The following is a 19892-nucleotide window of genomic DNA, read 5'->3' on the forward strand; positions in this document are numbered from 1 at the left end:
ATTGAGCGTGGAGTGAGACAGACAGCAGATTGAGCGGGAGTGAGACGGGACAGCAGTTGAGCTTCAGTGCTACAGACAGCGATTGAGGTGGAGGAGACAGACAGCAGATGAGCTCACGCACGTGAAGTGAGACAGACGCAGATTGAGCTGGAGTGATTGGACACGCAGATTGAGCGTGGAGTTGATACAGACAGCAGATTTGAGCGTGGAGTGAGGATGTACAGCAGATTGAGCGTGCACAGTGATACAGACATGCAGATTGAGTCGTGGGAGTGTAGACAGACACGAGAATTGAGCTTGCAGTGATACAGACGCTAATTGAGCTTGCCCAGTGAAAAGACAGCAGATTGAGCGTGGAGTGTACAGCAGCAGATTGACGTTGCGAGTGAGACAGAAGCAGATTGAGCTTGCAGTGATACAGACACAGATTGAGGCGTGAAGTGAGACGGACAGCAGAATGAGCGTTGGAGTGATACAGACAGCAGATTGAGCTTGACATGATACCAGACAGCAGATGAGCGTGGAGTGGACGGACAGCAGATGAGCGTGGAGTGAAGTTGCATTACAGACGCAGCATTCGAGCCTTGCAGTGATACAACAGCAGATTCGAGCGTGGAGTGCTGACAGACGCAGATTGAGCGTGCGAGTAGAGACAGACCGCAGAGTGAGCATTGCACAGGGTACATACGCAGAATGCAGATTGAAGCGTGGAGTGAGAACGGACAGCAGATTGGCGATGGATGAGACGGAACAGATTGGAGCGTGGAGTGCGACGACAGCAGATGACGCGTGGAGGATTCGCGGCAGCAGCCTGCGCTGGGTGAGAAAGGCCAGCAAGAGTTGAGCGTGGCGTGACAGACACGACAGCAAAGATTGAGCGTAGGAGTGTACGGCAAGAAGAGTAAGCGTGGCGTGAGACGGCAGACAGACATTGGCGTAGCGACGGAGGGAGACGGAAGCAGATTGAGCTTGCAGTGAGACGGACAGCAGATTGAGCGTGGAGTGATTACCGGACAGCGGATAGGCCGATTGAGAGTGCACGTGAGACGGACAGCAGAGGAGCGAGCCTGGAGTGAGGAACGGACAGCAGATTGAGCGTGGCGTGAGACGACAGCAGATTGAAGCGTTGGGAGGGAGCCGGACAGCAGATTGAAGCGTGGGTGCGACGACGGACAGCAGCAGAGCGTGGAGTGAGAACGGCTACAGCAGCCGATTGAGCGTGTGAGTCGAGACGGACAGCAGATTGAGCGTGCAGTGATACACACAGCCAGATTGAGGTTGGAGTGAGGACGGACAGCAGATTTGGGCGAGCTTGCAGTGAGCCAGGACAGCAGATTGAAGCGGTGAGTGAGACAGACAGCAGATTGAGCTTGGAGTTGAGACGGACAGCAGATTGAGCGTTGGAGTGATCGACAGGACAGCAGAGTTGAGCGTGGAAAGCTGAGACGGACAAGCAGATTGAGGTGGCCGTGATACAGGACAGCAGATTGCGCGTGAAGTGGCACAGACAGCAGATTGAGCTTGCAGTGATACAGACAGCCAGATTGAGAGTCTGGAGTGAGACGGACAGCAGATGAGCTTGCAGTGATACAGACAGCAGAATGAAGCTGGAGTGACGACCAGACAGCAGATTGAGCTTGCAGTGATACAGACAGCAGATTGGAGCGTGAGTGAGACGGGACAGCAGATTGAGCTTGCAGTGTGATACAGACAGCCAGATTGAGAGTGGAGTGAGACAGACAGCAGATTGAGCTCTTGCACGTGAAGTGAGACAGACGCAGATTGAGCGATGCGAGTGAGGACAGACACGCAGATTGAGCTTGCAGTTGATCCAGAACAGCAGCTTTGAGCGTGGAGTGAGGACAGACAGCAGGATTGAGCTTGGACAGTGATACAGACAGCAGGATTGAGCGTGGAAGTGAGAACAGACAGCAGATTGGCTTGCAGTGATTACAGACAGCAGATTGGCGAGTGAAGTGACACGGACAGCCGATTGAGCGTGCCCAGTGAAACAGACAGGCAGATTGAGCGTGGAGTGAGACAGGACAGCAGAGTCGTGAGGAGTGAGACAGACAAGCAGATGAGGTGGACAGTGAGAACAGACAGCAGATTGAGCTAGGCAGGGATACAGGACAGCAGATTGAGCGTGGAGTGAGACAGCTGGAAGTGCAGCAGAAGCGAGACGCGGCAGAGCTGGAGAGCATCAGCTGTTCTCTTTTATGTGGCTAGCAGCAGGCAGCAGCGTCTGAGAGGCGGCCAGCGGCTCTGTGATTGTCTGAGGCTTATGTTTTATTGAAGAGGGAGTGTTGTGTGGAGTGTGTCTTGTTCTTCGATCCTCATGATCTCATCTGCCTGACGCTGTTTCTCTCTGCTGTTGCTCTCCTCTCTTGCCTTTCTTTTCTGTTATTTGCAGTGTGTTTTTTGGGTTCTCTCTTTATCCATCTCCTGTAATCTATGTCTACTCCGCTCTATCATCTGTCTCACAGCATATGGATATCAGACGAGTGGTTGGGTTAGTTTAGCTGTTTATCTCTCATCCCTCCAGAGACGAGAGCGTGTTCTCTGATTCTCCGGAAAAGCTGTTGTGTCGACCGATTGATATCAGGCTGGAGAATTTGGAACCTCTGCCAGCGGGGCGCTGATGTCACTGTGACCTCACCGCAGATCGATCGTTGTTGTCCAGGATTCAGACGCCACTCACGCAGGAAATCGATTCGCTAGAATCTGTGTTCATTTACGCCAGACAGCTGGCATGGTGGTTTGGAACGAGTGCCAGCGTTTCATTAATTTGAGTCTGAGAGACAGATCTGCTGATTGACTGAGCGAGCGGCAATTGAGTCATTCTCGTTCACTAGGACAGAAACGGATGAATTACTAACTATAAATGTGCCCATGGAGTAATGCAGTACAGTGACACAAGAATGCTTTGGAGACTTTTTTAGGCCATTGTCTTTTTGTGTAATGCATACAGGGAAAACCCAATCTTTACTAATTTCTTTGTTGAAGGACTTAAATCAATTCGCTGCCCACATACTGGTTGTAAATATGTCATTCATCTAAAGAAATGGGTCTCTGAAAGAATTCAGTTGATATTGTTCGAACACATCTTTTCAAAGGCCTGTGAATGTGTCTTTAAGTTGTCTGGTTCATGGTACGTATCCAAAACAAGGGCCGTGTATGATGATGATGAGCATATTCCAGCAGTGCACGAACCACATCCGGTGCAATCCTGCTGAAAACCACGGTCTCAGCAATCCTTTCGTCGTCTCAGAGCTGAAAGCGTTTCAGCAGGACTCGTGGTGAGAATGAAAGAGAAAAAAGCAGACACTTCGTACTCGGTTGCCAGTCGAGACGTCTTTGTAATCTCTATAATGGACAATTTTCCCTCTGGAAACCATTTAACTGTTCAAGACCCTTCCAGCGGCCCCAGCGATCCTGGTTCTCTGAACAGGTGGTGTTAAGCATCTTTTCAAGACGCCCCAGCGGACCTTATACACCAGAACTGCGGCTGTAAACCTGAAAACAGCATCTGTGAGATTCACCTGCTGTTACTCTTGAAGAGGAGAAAAGTTACCCAAAACACCAAAAGAAGCGGAGAGTGAATTTCTTTTCCTGGTAATTGGATGCAGGATCGCAACACTCCGATCTCAGTTAGCGTCTCTGCATGCGGCCGTAAACGTGTGAGTGGACGGGTCTGCGTGTGTTAACCAGTGAGCTGCCGGTGTTCACGCTGTTTGAGTAAATGTCAGGTGGGGCATCTGTGTCCACTCATTAACCCTCGCGGGTGATTGCGTAACCGCGGACTAACCTTCTCACTCATTCATCTGCTGTGAGTGAGTTAGCCGCTTGACTCGTCGGTGTGTAAGAAACACTCGCTCCGGTCACTGTGAAGATGACGAGGGTGTTGTTAAAACACACAACTCTTGCATCTGTGATTCTTACTGCTTTGGATCACAGCACATAATGAGTGGTCAGTGAGAGCTCAAAAGAGTCGAGGGTGTGTGAACCAGATCAGAAATGGCCAAAACTGTCCCTTCCAATAAGTTGATATTTGGACAAAAAGTGTTAAAAAAAGTAACATTTTTATGCTTGTCTGCCTTCGTCAGTGTCAATTACATTGACCAATCAATTTGAAGTAGGCGTGGGGGGCTTTACTGTTCAAAGAAACACCAAATTCCATCACAATGTTTTAAACAAGGAAAAGGTGTGAGATGAGGTTATATTATTTCATATTTGTGACATTGTTTAGTGATAGAAAGATGGAATGACCAAACAATAATATCCAGTGATGCAGACTATCCTCAACGTTTTGACAAATGTTGGACAATAATAGTCTGAATTCATTTCAGTCATTCATAACTGAACGTGACCAGACAACGGTATTTTTTCGTGTTTTGGTTTTTCATCATATGAAATAAGAGTGAAGGGTGTTGCATTTGTTTTTTGAAAACAAAAATAATGTTAATTTGTTTTCTTTATAAATATGGTCTTTATTCTTGTATGACATCAATCATGTGATTATGTGAGGATTTATATCTCTGCTGCAGAGATCTGGTTTCCTTCCACTTAGAACCCAGATCAGCCTCACTAACAGCACAATTCATCCATCATTAATGAGAATACCTCTAATTTCCACTAATCCCCATCAGTGCTAATGTGAATGCTGACACTGATGCTCTAATACGCCTCACAAACTGAGAAAAAAGTCAGAGGGGGGGGGGGGGGGGGGGGGGATTCATCTGTAAATGTACTGTACAAATCTGATCTTTTACGGTCTCATGTTCGCTTCTGTTTCAGTGAAGAGCCACAGTTTGTGTGTTTGTACATTAATAAGGAACAAACTGAAGATCTACAGACCAGCTTTCACTGATCATAACACTGATCTCCATAAAACACTGACACGTAGAGGACTCTGTGATCCAATAATACTGACATCAACTGCAACTGCTGATGATGATACAAGTGTGTGTGTGTGTGTGTGTGTTGTGGGTGTGTGCGAGTGTATGTGTGTCTGTGTGTGTTGTGCTGATGTGTGTGTGTGTGTGTTGTGTGTGTTTTCGTTTTTGTTGTATGTGTGTGCGTGATTGTGTTGCTGTGGTGTGAGTGTTGTGTGTGAGCGTGTCGTGTGTGAGTGATGTGTGTGTGTGTGTGCGTGGTTTGGTGTGTTTTTGGTGTTGTGTAGTGTGTGGGTTGTGTGTGTGTGTGTTTTTGTGTGAGTGATGTGTGTGTGTCGTTGGTGTTTTCGTGTGTGGGTGGGTGGTTTTGGGAGGTGTGTTGTGTGATATGTGTGTGAGGGCTTTCTGTGTGTGTGTGTGTGGGTGTTGTGTGCGTGTGTGTGTTTGGTGTGTCTGTTTGTTTTGTTTTCGTTGTTTGTTGTGTGTGTGTTTTGTGTGTGTGTGTGTGACTTGTGTGTGTGGGTGTGTGTTTCTTTGTCTTTATGTGTGTGGTGGGTGTGTTTTGTGTGTGTGTTTTTTTTGTGTGCGGCGTGTTGTGTGTGTGTGTTGTTGTGTGTGTGTGTGTGTTTTGTTTGTGAGTGTGTGTGTGTGTGTGTTTGTGTAGTTTTTTGTCTTTTTGTGTGTGGAATGTGGTGTTGTGTGTGCGTTGTTCTTGTGTGTGTGTGTGTGTTTTTCGTGTGTGTGTTTTGTGCGTGTGCGTGTGAGGGCGTTGTGTGTGTGTTTTGTGTGTGTTTTTTGTGTGTGTGTGTTCCTGTGTGTGGCGTGGGGTGTGTTGGTGTGTTTGGTGTGAGTGAGTGTGTGTGTGTGTGTGGGTGTGTGTGTGTGTGTATAAGTGTGTTTGGTGAGTGATTGAGTTTGTGTGTGTGTGTGTGTGTGTGTGTGGTTTGTGTGAGTGTTATTTGAGTGAGTGTGTGTGTGTTGTGTGTGTGTGTGTGTTGGTGTGTGTGAGTGAGTGAGTGTGTGAGTGTTGTGAGTGTGTGTGTGTGTTGTGAGTGTGTTGAGTGGTGTGTTGTGTTCGGTGTTTTTGTTGAGTGAGTGAGTGTTTTTGTGTGTGTTTTGTTGTGGTGTGTTTTGTGTGTGTGTGTGTTGAGTTTAGTGTGTGTGTGTGTGTTTTTGTGTGTGTTGTGAGTGTGTTTTGTGTGGTGTGTTTGTGTGTGTGAGTGAGTGAGTGAGTGTGGTGTGTAGTGTGTGTGTTGTGAGTGAGTGAGTGAGTGTGTGTGTGTGTGTGTGTGTGTGTGGTGTGTTTTGTGTGTGTGTGAGTTGAGTGTGTGACGTGGTGTGAGTTGTGTGTGTGTGTGTGTGTGTGAGGTGTGGGTTGTGTGTGTTGTGTGGTCTGTTTTTGAGTTGGGTTTAGTTTGTGGTGGTGTGTGTGTGTGTGTGTGTGTTTGTGTGTCTGTGTGTTCTTTTTTTTGGTGTGTTTGTGTGTGTGTGTTGTGTGTGTGTTGTGTTTGTGTGTGTGTGAGTGAGTGTGTGTGTCATTGTGGTTTTGTTTTGATTGAAGTTTTTTGTCCAGAATTTGCTGGATGTTCCGGTTTCTGTTGTTTTTGGTTGTGTGTTTTGTTTGATCGCAGCTTTTGTGTTCGTTTTGTTTTTTTCGGTTAGTTTCTGTGAAACTTGCTTTTTTTTGAGAGGAGAGAATTGTTTGCCTTTTTGTTTAGAAGACTGATAATATTTTGTTTTGTTTTTGTTTGTAATCACACACACACCTGTGGGTTTTTGAGTGACGTGAGGTGTGAGTTGTTTGTTTGAGCTCTGGTGCAAATGGAAATAGAGGTTTTTTAACTGTAGTACACTGTTCATTTCGATATAGGCAGGCTTACCCAGGACAGAATAAAGGTTTGTATAGCCAGAACCGAGGTTTGCCCAGCAGCAGCACCGGGATTTGAGTGTGTGTGTGTGTGTGTTGTGTTTCTGTTTTCTGCCTGTAGAGGAAAACCTGAAGTAATCCTATTTGTCAAGATCAACAGGTTTTGAAGTGAGTTGCCACCTGGGTCTCAGAGAACCGTGTGTATGTGTGTGTTTGTGTGTGTGTGTGTGTGGTGGGTTGTTTTGTGTGTGTCGTGTGTGGGTGTTTGTTTTGTGTGTATTTTGTGTGGTGTGTGTGTGAGTGTTTGTGTTTGTGTCTGTGTGTGTGTGTTTGTGTGTATCTGTGTGTGTGTTTTTGTGGTGTGTGTGTGTGTATCTGTGTGTGTGTAATGTGTGTGTGTGGTGTGTGTGGTGGGGTTGTGCACTGTTCACTGTTCTGTGTGTGTGGTGTATGTGTGTGTGTGTGTGTAATCTGTGTGTGTTGTGGTGTGGGTGTCGGTGTGTGTGTGTGTGTGTGTGTGGTCTGTGTGTGTGTGTGTGTGTGTGTATGTGTGGTGTGTGTGTGTGCGTAGTGTTGTTTGTGGTGTTGGTGTGTCGGTTCGACGATGGAGGGAAGCGTCTTTTGTCATGTCCATTCAGCGCAATAGCCGGATGGTGTGAAGCCAGAGATTCTTCTGCTGTTTTCTCTGTTAATGAGGAGTCAATAAAAGAAAAGGATATGTCATATTAAATGGGTGCGGTATTGTGAGTTATTGTGAGGTGTGAGTGGCCGTTAGTTTGATTAAAGAGCAGACGGACGTGAACGTTCACTTCATCCAGTTCAGCGTTTTTGCCCACTAATTAACGTCAGGCATCTGGAGCCGCGGGTGCTCTCTGAGGCCGGCCGGAGCCGCTCGCTGGAGCGTTTAACCGTGCATCTGAAGGCGTGTTGTGTAAACTACTTAAGATGGGAGGCCAGATTGGAATTCATTAATTCAGAATTTGCCAAATGAAGCTGCATAAAAGTTGCATCCCAAGTATTTCCACTCAGAGACGTTCTCTCTGTCCACGCTCTTCTGAGGAGGCTGCAGTAAAACACAGCACACACACACACCACACACACACACACACACACACACACACACACACTCACACACTTTGGCATTTGTGGTTTACGGGGACTCTCCATAGGCGTAATGGTTTTTATTCTGTACAAACTGTATTTTCTATCACCCTACACCAACCCTACACCTAAACCCTCACAGTAAACTATCAGCATTAAAAAAAAAAAAAACATTTAATATGTTTTTTAAGCCCTTTGAATAACAGGGACACAAAGAAGTGTCCTCATAGGTGAAACCCGTCCTTCACATTGTGTAATGCCTGTGTCATACCTATCATTATTCACACATTTGTGTACCTCATTAACCACCCAAACCCAGTGCACCACACACACACCCACACACACACACACACCCCACACACACACACAAACAACCACACACACACACCCACACACACAGACACACACAGACACACACACCACACAACTCACTCACAACACACACACACACACACACACACAACACACACACACACACAACACACACACACCACCACACAAACACCACAGACACACACAAACACAAACACACACACACACACACACATCACACACAACCACACACACACCACAGACACACAACAGACAACCTCACACCCACTCACTCACCACACACACAAACACACACAAATTCACCCAATATAAAGTGATTTATTACGTACAGATTTGAAGTGAATTAACTCAGATTCATGAGTTTTCTTTGCTTCTGTGTCTCCAGCTAACAGGGAACCTTCCCACATCTTGACGGTTTCTCAAAGGTTATGTAAAAGTTAAGATGAAAGACATTCTTAAAATAACATTTATCCTCGAACATTCTTTTATGAGAAACATATGCATTCTCATATTTTTTAATGCTGATGGATTTCACTTGATGAACGTTCTGATGACCATCAACAACAGTCTCAGAACCATTCTTATGAGGTTATTGCTATATTTGCTGAATTATCAACCCTAATAAGGGGACGGTTCACCCAGAAATGAAAATTCTGTCATTATTTACTCACCTTCATGTCAGTCTAAAACTGTATGAGGTTCTTGCTTATTCTGAGACAAAAAAATAAGATCAATTGGTTTCTGGTCTCCACTGACTTCCATAGTGTGAAAAATGACTGTGGGCCGTCAATGGCTACCATCAGATGTTTGGTTCCCCGCATTCTTCAGAATATCTACTTTTGTGTTCAACAGAAGAAAGAAACTCATGGCAGGTGTGGATTGACATGAGGGGTGAGTAAACGATGACAGCATGTTCATTTTTGGGTGAACTATGGCTTTAACGTTCTTGGAGTATGGATAGTAAAATAAAGCATTCAAAAAATTTAATATTGTGAGTAAAAAAAGGTTAGTAAAATGTTCAACTCACTATTTAAATAATGTTCTAATCATGGCAAAAGAAACTAGACACTTTAATGTTTTAGAAACATTGAAGATTGTACGTTTGTACGCTGGTGTTTGATGGGTGTTTTTGACGCTGCAGACCGTGTGAGTGTGAGTCTGAGATGAGTCTGGACCTGCCGGAGATCGTCTCAGATCATCTCTCATGCTTCTATTTGGGCTAAATGCAGATTGGAAGATTCTCCAGTGTTTGTTGTGTGTGCAGGTGGATATGAATAAAAGCATGAGATGTTGAGTTTGACAGAAGTCGTTGGCTGCAGGTGAAGTAGAGATGGGCATCCTTATGAGCGCTGGATACCAGGCATATTTCACTGACACTTCAGTCTCACAGCAGGTATTCTTCATGAAAGTTCTCTGTATAGGTGAGGACTCAAACGGCCGTGTGATGCCGCGTTCCTTGCTGACATGAGCTGATGAGTCCAAATGTTAATGCATTCAGAGACTCTGGTTAGAATCTGAAGAGCTTTGCGTCTCAATGAGACAAACTCACAGCCTTGAGATTCCAGTCATATTTAAGCGAGTCGTTCACTATCTTCACTAATCTGCTTTTATCTGGTGAATATGTCCACCAGCTGTCTGTGAGATCCTGCGCGTGTCTCTGATCGTAAACCCTGATCCCGTGCCCAGCTTTATATCTTGTTTATCTCTCTGTAATCTCTTCACAATTAAGCGTCCCGCTCCGGCGTGTTCTGCTCCGCAGCGATTGTCAGTCAGAGCCCGGCCTTCTGTTTCTGGTCAAGTACATAATTGAGGAAAGAAAAGCGCTAAGCTCCGCCATTAGCCTCGCCGCAGCCAGCGGCCTGTGAAATAGGCTCCACTTCACGGCGTGGAGAGCGCAGCACATCCATCTGGCCTCCGAAGGGATCCGTGCGCTTCACACTTGTCTCCAGTCGTGGCGGTAGAACATCTGGCCCGACTCGAGCTCATTCGTTCCGCTTCCGAACGTTTTCGGCAGCTTTTTCTACGCGTGAACGCTGGGTGATCGCAAAGGAAGCACGTTCCCCCCCACCCCGAGACGAGAGACTTCCAGGAGCGGCTTGCTGGGACGTGATTGAGCATTTACACACTCGTATTGTTCCACACTGAAAATGCCTCATTGTTGGTCGTCTGTATGGATCAGTGCTGAAAACGCTGTGTTTCCATGGCAACAAACATGATTTGAGCATTCAGTGCAGAATAATGCACAGTGCAGCAGCAGCAGCGTTCAGTGCCGCTGGTTACGAGGAAGCGTCTGTGTGCTCTCCTAAACGAGGCTCTTCACCACTGATCTGACCGTTTGTCTGTCATCAATCAGACTCATGAGCTTTGCCATGCTCTGATCTGACAGTCAGCTAGTGTTTAATTTACAGTGATCAGATAACTGAGTGAGCGCATGTGTGTGTGTGTGTGTGTGTGTGTGCACTTGGATGGGTGAACTGAGAGCACATTACAGGATGCCACACTTGGCCACAAAAACTGTCACTATACTTTCATCAAAAGGGGGGGGGTGACCAACATTTAGAGAACTGAGATTCAGAGAAACATTCAGAAATAACATTTCAGAACAAATGGAATGTTAGGAAAAAAACATTCTTAGAAACATTCTTACCTGGATCTTTCTTTCCTGGCATCTGTGGCAAAAAAAAAAAAAACAAAACTTTTGGCAGCTTTATCTTTTAGAGTCTAAAACTCGATTTGTTGATTTATGCATATTTTTAAGTCAGTTGTCATAATATTTCACTATATTAGTGAGAACAATGTTGCCCGCCCTCACAAGTACAACTTAACAAGTACACACGAACACACTCACACTGGTGTTTCTATAACTGTTAGTGTAAAGCAAGTGTGACGCTGCTGGTGTGAGTGTGTCATTGTGATCATCTGTGGCCCAATCAGATGATGCTTCAGATCAGCTGTGATTCTCATCCAGAAGAAAAAAAAACCCAAAAACACACACGGATTATTTGGAGACGCAGAGGAATGAAGCACACACACACACACACACACACACACAGTGCTGATGGTGTTTTTTTTTAGTTCCATCTTCTCCCTCTTTCGTGGCCAGCAGACGTGTGCGCATGATAATTCCAGCGGTTGTGTGCGTCAGATCTCCAGGGCGTCTGTCTTCATTCATTCGGAGTCGATAACACCTCACTATAGGCATGCCAATCCGCTCCCACACGCATCCTGAGCCACACATTAAGTCATTTCACCTGCGGCGCAGACAAAAAGTGATGTGGAGAGACCTCGGACGAAATGAAGGCATCCCTCACTGCAGCTGACAGCGGCACAAACACACCACTCCGAACCACAAACACACAACTCTGACACCAGAAACACACACTCTCCGAACTCACGGAACAAACACACACTCCGATACGGACAAACACACACTCCGACACCAAAAACACAACACTTCCGACACGGACAAACACATCCTACACTCCGACACCAGAAAAACACACCACTCACAGTCTTCCGACACCACAACAAACACTCCGATACGGACAAACACACACTCTGACACCAGAACCACACACTCGACACGGACAAACACACACTCCGACACCCAGAAACACACACACTCCGACAACCACAAACACAACACTCCGACACCACAAAACACACACCTCCGACACGGACAAACACACACTCCGACACAGACAAACACACACCTTCTCGACAACGGACAAACACACACTAACTCCGACACGGACAAACAAAGCACCCTCCGCACTTAACGGAACAAACCACCACTACGACACCACAAATCAACACACTCCGACACGGACAAAACACACACTCCGACACGGACAAACATCACACTCCTAACCGGACACGGACTGCATACACACACTCCGGACACCACAAACACACCCACTTCACTCCTGACTGACCACGCACTTCTCACAAACAACACACTCCGACACGGACAAACACACACTCCGACAACGAACAAAACCACACACTCCGGACACGGACAAACACTTACACCGTCCGATGGACGGAACAAACACACACTCTGACACCAGAAACACAAAACACCGACAAGGACAAAAACACACACTCCGCATACGGACAAAAACACACCTCTGACACCACAAACACAACACTGGCTTCCACTTCCCGCGCTAAAACACACACAAAAACGACAACTCTGACACCAGAAAGCACCACTTCGGCGCTGCCGACACGGACAAACACACACTCTGACACCAGCAAACACACACACTCCGACACCAGAAACACACACTCCGAAACACGGGACAAACACACAACACTCCGCCACGGGACAAACACACACTCAACGACACGGCCGTACCAAACCCACACTCCGACACGGACAAACACACACTTCATTAACATCTGACACACTCTGACCACCAGACTAACACCAAACTCCGACACGGACAAACACACACTGTACGCCACGGACTCCTTCAAACACACACTAAAAACACATGACACCAGAAACACCCACTGGACCCGTCCGACACGGACAAACACACACTCTGACACCAGAAAACACACACTCCGACACGGACCAAATCACACACTCTGACACCAGAAACACAACAGCTCCGACAACGGAGGACAAACACACACCTCTGACACCAACAAACACACACTCAAAAAACAACCAACACTCTACCGCACGAACACACACACTCTGACACCACAAACACACACTCCGACACCACAAACAAACGCCGGACACACTCCGACACGGACAAACCCACACTCTGACACCAGAAACACACACACTCCGACACGGACAAACACACACACTCCGACAGGACAAACACCACACTCTTCCCGACACGGACAAACCACACCTTTCCGACACGGGAACACATACCTCCTACACTCCGACACGGACAAACACAACATCAACTCCGACACTCAGGAACGCTCGTCCACCAGTCGAACACAGTATCACTGCGAAAAACAAAAGAGGAGCGCTGGAGTCCAGTTCCTCAAGAGCGCTGGACGAACCGCAGAAATGCCTGATGGGTAATCGATATCTTCGACCGCTTCTCATACGCTGTGTCTGTAGGGTGTTTGAGGTCGAAGAAGGAGTTCACTGACCTCAGCAGAAACAGAAGAGGAGGTCAATGTTTTGACCCGGCAGTCCGAGGTTATGATGATAAAAACTGAACAAGTTAAAACATGGGTTCACCTTTGACTAGATAAAACCAGTGGTGTTTATCTGTGAGACTCACTGTGTGTTGGAGGTGTTTTTTCCGAGATCAGCCAAAACAACCTTTGTTTACAATGGAAAGATAAATAACCTTTATTAGAAGGCAATGATTTTTCATTTTTGCTTTAATTTTATATTTAAATAGAAACAGTAATTTTTATTTAAATGACCAAATATAGAATTTTGTAATAGTTTATGTGTTTTTGTTATGTTTGTGCAGCAGGTTTGGATCAGGAGCCTGTCATGTTCATCCCTCCGTCCGTCTATATGTGTTAATAATGAGATGTCTGCTGGGCAAGAAAGTGTGCTCAAAGAGACAGGAACCTCTGTGACCTCAGCAGTCAGCACATGCTTCAGACGTGCTTCAGCTTCAGGGTTATTGATGAAATCCTGCAGGATATTCCGTGAAGGATCATCAGAGAAACAGACGCAGTTGGGCAGGATGTGTTGATGGGTTTGAGATGGTGAACACAAACACACTCATTCTGTTCATTCAGGACACTGAGCTGTGAATTCAGCTGGTGATGGAGGGTTGTGTGTAGTGTAACACCACATGCAGGTCAGGTGTTTTTATCATCAACATGCCTCATATGTGGCACACTTTAACACTCATCATAATCCAACCTCATCGGTCCTTCATCTTCACCAAAACTGCTGATGTTATTGTCAGCTGAGTTGAAGTGGTCACTGCTGAACTCTCAGGGCCATCAGTGCTCAACAAATACAGATCATCATCTCTTATGATGGTCAAATAATCTCTCTGGGTTTTGTATTTAAATGGTATTTTATTGTTGCTAAAGTATCTGGCAGTATTAACCAATCTCCCCGGCTGAATTAATTCTATTAACTACACTTGTGACATTTCTTTCTCAAATCATAGTTTGTCGATGCTTAGTGAACTGTGAAGCGTCGGTGATCAAACTCTAAACGATGTATGATGTCAAGCCTAGCACTGAACGAGCTGTAGCAACCTCCGTTTCCTCATACGATTCATTACATCATAAGAGAGTTTAAAAACATTTTTATAACCGGATCTTTGGATAATATTATGCATTACACTGTGGATGATAATGGAACTCCATTATGGATTAGTCGTGTCTGTGATGCTGCTGCGGTGAAACACAAACTTATGTGAAGATCTGCGGGTCACAGAGCATCCGATGCGGGAAAACTTTAGGAAGCGTTTCAGAGTCATACATTTAAGCGGTTTCATGGTCAGGGCGATGCGCCACACATTAGTTATTACACGGCTCCTGTGGACTACTTGATTGGCATTTTTATTGTGTGATGACATATAAGATGGCGGTTTGAAATAAGGCATTACCTGTAAAACCTTCTGAGAACAGATAGTTGTTAGCTGTGGATTTAAACACATTTTACCTGTTCACGATCAAGTAATGCTGTGTCTATATGTCTTCATGAAGGGTTTGTTCGTCAGTAGATCAGCAGCGAAATCTCAGCCGTCTCTGCTGCTGCGTCTCTTGCGCAGCTGTTTGCCCGGTCTCACGCGAGTCTCCTTTAAAAGAGAAAAAACAAGCTTCAATCTGTGAGTGTGAGTCTGCTGAGACACACGAGACCTGAGGAGAGCAGCAGACACATCCTGAACGACACATGCCTGTGTGTGTGTGTGTGTCGTGTGGTGTGTGTGTGTGTGTGTGTGTGTGTGAGAACGAGCCTGAGATGATTAAAACTCATACTGCAGCTCTGTCTGTCTCTCACTGCCTCAGCAAATCTCCTGTCTGTCTCATTAGTGTCTGACACACTGGCTCCCTCAGGCGAGCCCACAGCGCATGTGTCCAGCACACCACACCACAAACACACCACACACGCGCTGAAGTGGCCCATCAGAGCCGACAGAGGGGGACAGGACAGACAGACAGGGACCAGTCCCTGCTGAAGAGAAGAGAGAGAGACAGGTGCCAGTGGTTAACAGAGTCTCTCAGCGGTTTAATTGGAGGAGGAAAACTCAGTGGTGAGTGAGTGGAGATCAGCTCAGAACCCAGCCCATCATGGACAGGAAGTCCTCACAACTGCCAGCCTGTCACACCACTCTCCTCTCTCTCTCTCTCTCTTCTCTCTCTCTGTCTCTCTCTCACGCCGGCTTTGATTATTGTGATTTCTCCAGTGAACGTGAATGAACGCTTCATCCGTAGGATTTCTCGTCCACAATCAAAGGACACCTACGTCCCACACTGATAACACTGATGCGAGACTCATCATTAAAAACTCAATTACTCATCCATTTCTGAAGATTTCCGTGAATACACATACAAAAAATAAAATTGTTTAAGTTTGTTTTACAAGAAAAAACCTATTTCATTTTTTTTTTTTCATTTACAGGAACAGTTGAGCCAACAATGTAATTTTGATGAAGATTAGGGTTCGGATCATCTGAGATTCGGATGAGTTTGTTTCTTCATAAGGTTGTAGAAGATGTAGCACTGCATCAGTGTCTCCAGCAATGGGATGCTCCTGCAGTGAATGGGTGCCGTTCAGAGCGGTGTGTGAGAGTTCCCACAACAGCTGATAAAAACCATCACAATAATCCACAAGTAATCCACAGCACTCCAGTCCATCAGTGAACAATCTGGAGAAGACAAAAGCTGAAAACACATCCAGGCATTAAGATGTTTTTAACCCAAATAATCCATCCATAATAACACTTCCTCTCCAGTGTGAAAAAGTGTTCTGTTCTGAATCAGGAGAGAATTTTTCAGCACGTTTCCATTTTTGACGGAACCATTCCTTTAACTCAGGTTTGTTACTTGACATTTATTGTGGAATTTATAGCCATTCTGAGTGAAAATTGCTTCTTCTTTTTTGGTTCATCGCAGGCAGGTTTTTTTAAGTGCCGTCGAAGGTTGTTTGTCACTCACACTTATGACGGGCTCAGATCTGGTTTAAAGGATGGCATGAGTGATATTCTGGACCTGTCTGTCATATGTGTGATAATAACCCCAAGCTGTCTGTCTCTCTGTCAGGTGTTATGTGGATGCTAAAGGTTGTCGAAAGGTGGCCTGGTTGAAAACGCTCCGAACATCATCTTCGCGGGTGAGGGATAAAGTGGGTCTTCTGGACCCGCCGGGTGGAGGGGGTGGTGACTCAGGGTTCAGCTGGAGTTACAAGTTGCGGATACAGAAGGTGGATGTGTCGACGAGGGGCCGTATACCTGCTCCATCCAGGACCAAACAGCAGCCCAAGACGTCACAGGTCTATCCTCATCGTTCAAGGGTGAGCTGGTGATTGGACAGGCCGTCAGACCAAATGGACAGCTCATCATCTCTCTCATCCTCCGCAGAGAAAGGAAGAAACCTCCCACTCACTCCATCAGATGAGAGGAACGCTCTTCTCTAGCCGCTCGCGCTTCAGATCAGACATCTGATGATTAGCTGGAAGGCACGGGTGGGCGAATTTGGCAAAAAACATATCAGATTTTTTTTCAGGCAGAGAATCACGATATCTTTTTCACTTGGTTTTAGAGACTCCTTGAGAGTGACACCAATACAACATAAAAATGAATGAAGAACCATTCAGCGTCAAAGTAACGGGCCCGGGGTTCATATCACCAAAAATTATTATCCACTTATTTTATCTCTAGTTATTTAAATAAGTAGAAAAAAGATGCAACCAATAGGACCCAATGCAATTAAGAGCGGATGAATATGGATGAAATTAACCGGCTTTCATTTTTCAGCTACAGCATGTTTATTTAACAGCCAGCATTCAAGTAAAGAAATACAGTAGAATGACACACATCTTCATATTCTCGCAACCGGTTTTTAAATTTTTGACATTTATCAGCATTATTGCACTCTGCCATAAGCACAAATCAACGAGGAAAATCGGGACTCATATGGTTTGCTCACTGGTTTATCTCGAACAACCACATGAAAGAGAACAGACTGGTTTTGATTTAGCGAAGATCTCAATGAGATCACTAAAACTTAATGTTTGCTGCTATTTTCAGCTCATCAAGCGTGTGTTTAGGTAATGTAGAGAGATCATGTGGCAAATGGTTGGGCAGGTTTGAGATTGTTTAAGGGAAAAACTGGGGAGAAAATGTATTGGATTTAAAAAGACCATCAACCCCCCTGATTGGAGGATTTTAAAACCCGTAACATCTGTCAACCGCAACCATGAAAGCTTGTGGAGGCTCATTACCAATGTGAGATAATGCAAGATGCGAAATTAAAATGAAAAACGATATTTTAGGATTGATGACCAGTGGGCGACTATCACAGGTGGCTTATGCTTAAAATAGTTCACTTTAGGACATATTGACTGGTTGGGTTAAACAAAAGTGTATTTGAAAGCACAATAAAGACACGAAAAACAGTTCAGAGGGGGGGGGGCAGTGTGTGAGTAAAACAATAAAAAGTTTCAATGAATCATTCTGTTTTAAACCACATGCCAATAATAAACTCTAGTGTGATATTAATGATCTCTGTGATGGCAGAGACATTGGTAATAATTTCATGATTTCTAATATGATCATATCATATGCTCGTAGTGATTGTTGAGCACTAGATGGCGCGCGTGTTGATTTTAGCACAAATGTTACGGCACTAAGCTGTTATTTAATCCAGACCTGTTACCATTTGTCAGTGTTTGTTTGGCTGTTCCTTAATTACCCAGCAGTCATTTCACACTCGTATCTCTGTCTCTGCCGATGAGACAGGTGTTGTCCTAGAGTTTGGACAGAAATTAACTGTCCGCTGCTGTTCAGACGAGTCGTTTACATGTGCTTTAAAGTGTGTGTTTTTAAAGAGGGTGAGAGTGTTGTTTTGCTGCATTTCTCATAACACATGCATGAGATACTGACTTCTGCTCAGATATCTTCAGATATGACATACTGTGCACTGAGTGCTGGTGTGACGATCTCATGCGTTCACACTCTAATGCTAGTGAAGCCATAGGTTTTCTGCTCTGCCGGTCGCCCGTGTGGCCATGCCTTCTGAAGGCTTTTTTGGCAAAGCGCTAGGCGTAGATTAATGCCGGACACCTCACAGGAGGAGAAAAAAACACCCGTTCTTGTTTATATGCAAGGAACATGTCATTAGTCTTTTGATTGTATGGTGCGTTTTTGTTTTTGCAAAATCATCCCTCTTTTATACAATTAGGAAGATCCACTTGGCTGTGCAAGTTTCCCTAGATTAATACGAGCAGCTCTGCTGCGCAGCCCAAAACTCCAAATAGACGAATCATGAGCAAAAAAATTACAGCCAAACTTCGTTCATCTTCAGAATCGATCAAACTCTGTCAGGTTTTGTTCTCGTGTTTGCAGTTCCGACCAGAAAGGAAGGCATTCGCTCTGTGCTCCGCCGAGACTGAATAAGGTCTGGGCTGTGTTTTGATTGTTATGCGGTGTGTGATGATGTTCATATAATAAGAGTAAAATAATGTTGTGAAGAGCGTGAGCAGTGGTTCAGTATAAGCTAACCTCTCTTCATTATGTGATTCTATGTTTGGGTTCTTCTGTCTAGTCAGTCCAACAACTCACAAACACACACTCCGACACGGACAAACACACACTCCGACACCACAAACACACACTCCGACACCACAAACACACACTCCGACACGGACAAACACACACTCCGACACTCAGACACTCGTCAACCAGTCGAACCGTAATCACTGCGAAAAACAAAAGAGGAGCGCTGGAGTCCAGTTCCTCAAGAGCGCTGGACGAACCGCAGAAATGCCTGATGGGTAATCGATATCTTCGACCTTCTCTCTGTGTCTGTAGGGTGTTTGAGTCGAAGGAGTTCACCTCAGCAGAAACAGAAGAGGAGGTTCATGTTTGACCAGTTCGAGTTAATGATGTAAACTGAACAAGTTAAAACATGGGTTCACCTTTGACTAGATAAACCAGTGGTGTTTATCTGTGAGACTTTCACTGTGGGCAGTTGGAGGTGTTTGTTCCTGAGATCCCGAAAAACAAATCCTTCGTACAATGGAAAGAGATAAATAACCTTGCTGAAGGCAACGATTTTCATTTTTGCTTCATTTTATATTTATACAGTATTTTATTTAAATGACCAAATATAGAATTTTTAATATTTTTATGTGTTTTGCTTGCGTTTCAGCAGCAGGTTCTTGATCAGGCTCCGTCATGTCATCCGTCCGTCCGCCTATATATGTGTTAATAATTGAGTGTCTGCTGGGCAGAAAGTGCTCAAACAGAGCAAAACTCTGGTGGACATCAGCGCAGCCAGCACATGCTTCAGACGCGTTTCAGCTTCAGGGTTATTGATGAAATCCCTGCAGGATGTTCAGTGAAGGATCATCAGAGAACAGACTGCGCTGGGCAGATTGTGTTGATTGGTTTGAGATGGTGAACACAAACACACTCATCTGTTCTTCAGGACACTGAGCTGTGAATTCAGCTGGTGATGGAGGGGTTTGTGTAGTGTAACACACATGCAGTCAGCGATGCTCTGGAACAGAAGTGTTT

At 45.4% G+C, this 19892-nt stretch overlaps 1 protein-coding gene across 1 annotated transcript in view; it reads left to right on the forward strand.

Annotated features, from left to right (window-relative positions):
• Positions 1–19892, forward strand: part of LOC122147799 (limbic system-associated membrane protein-like) — a 39847-nt gene that overhangs the window by 984 nt on the left and 18971 nt on the right. The window contains exons 2-3 of the mRNA XM_042771718.1: positions 14860–14981; positions 16417–16645. Of these exons, the coding sequence (XP_042627652.1) occupies positions 14860–14981; positions 16417–16645 (351 nt within the window). The remainder of the gene's footprint in view (positions 1–14859; positions 14982–16416; positions 16646–19892) is intronic.

The sequence above is a fragment of the Cyprinus carpio genome, chromosome A15 (assembly GCF_018340385.1).
Source record: "Cyprinus carpio isolate SPL01 chromosome A15, ASM1834038v1, whole genome shotgun sequence".
NCBI classification, from domain to species: Eukaryota; Metazoa; Chordata; class Actinopteri; order Cypriniformes; family Cyprinidae; genus Cyprinus; species Cyprinus carpio.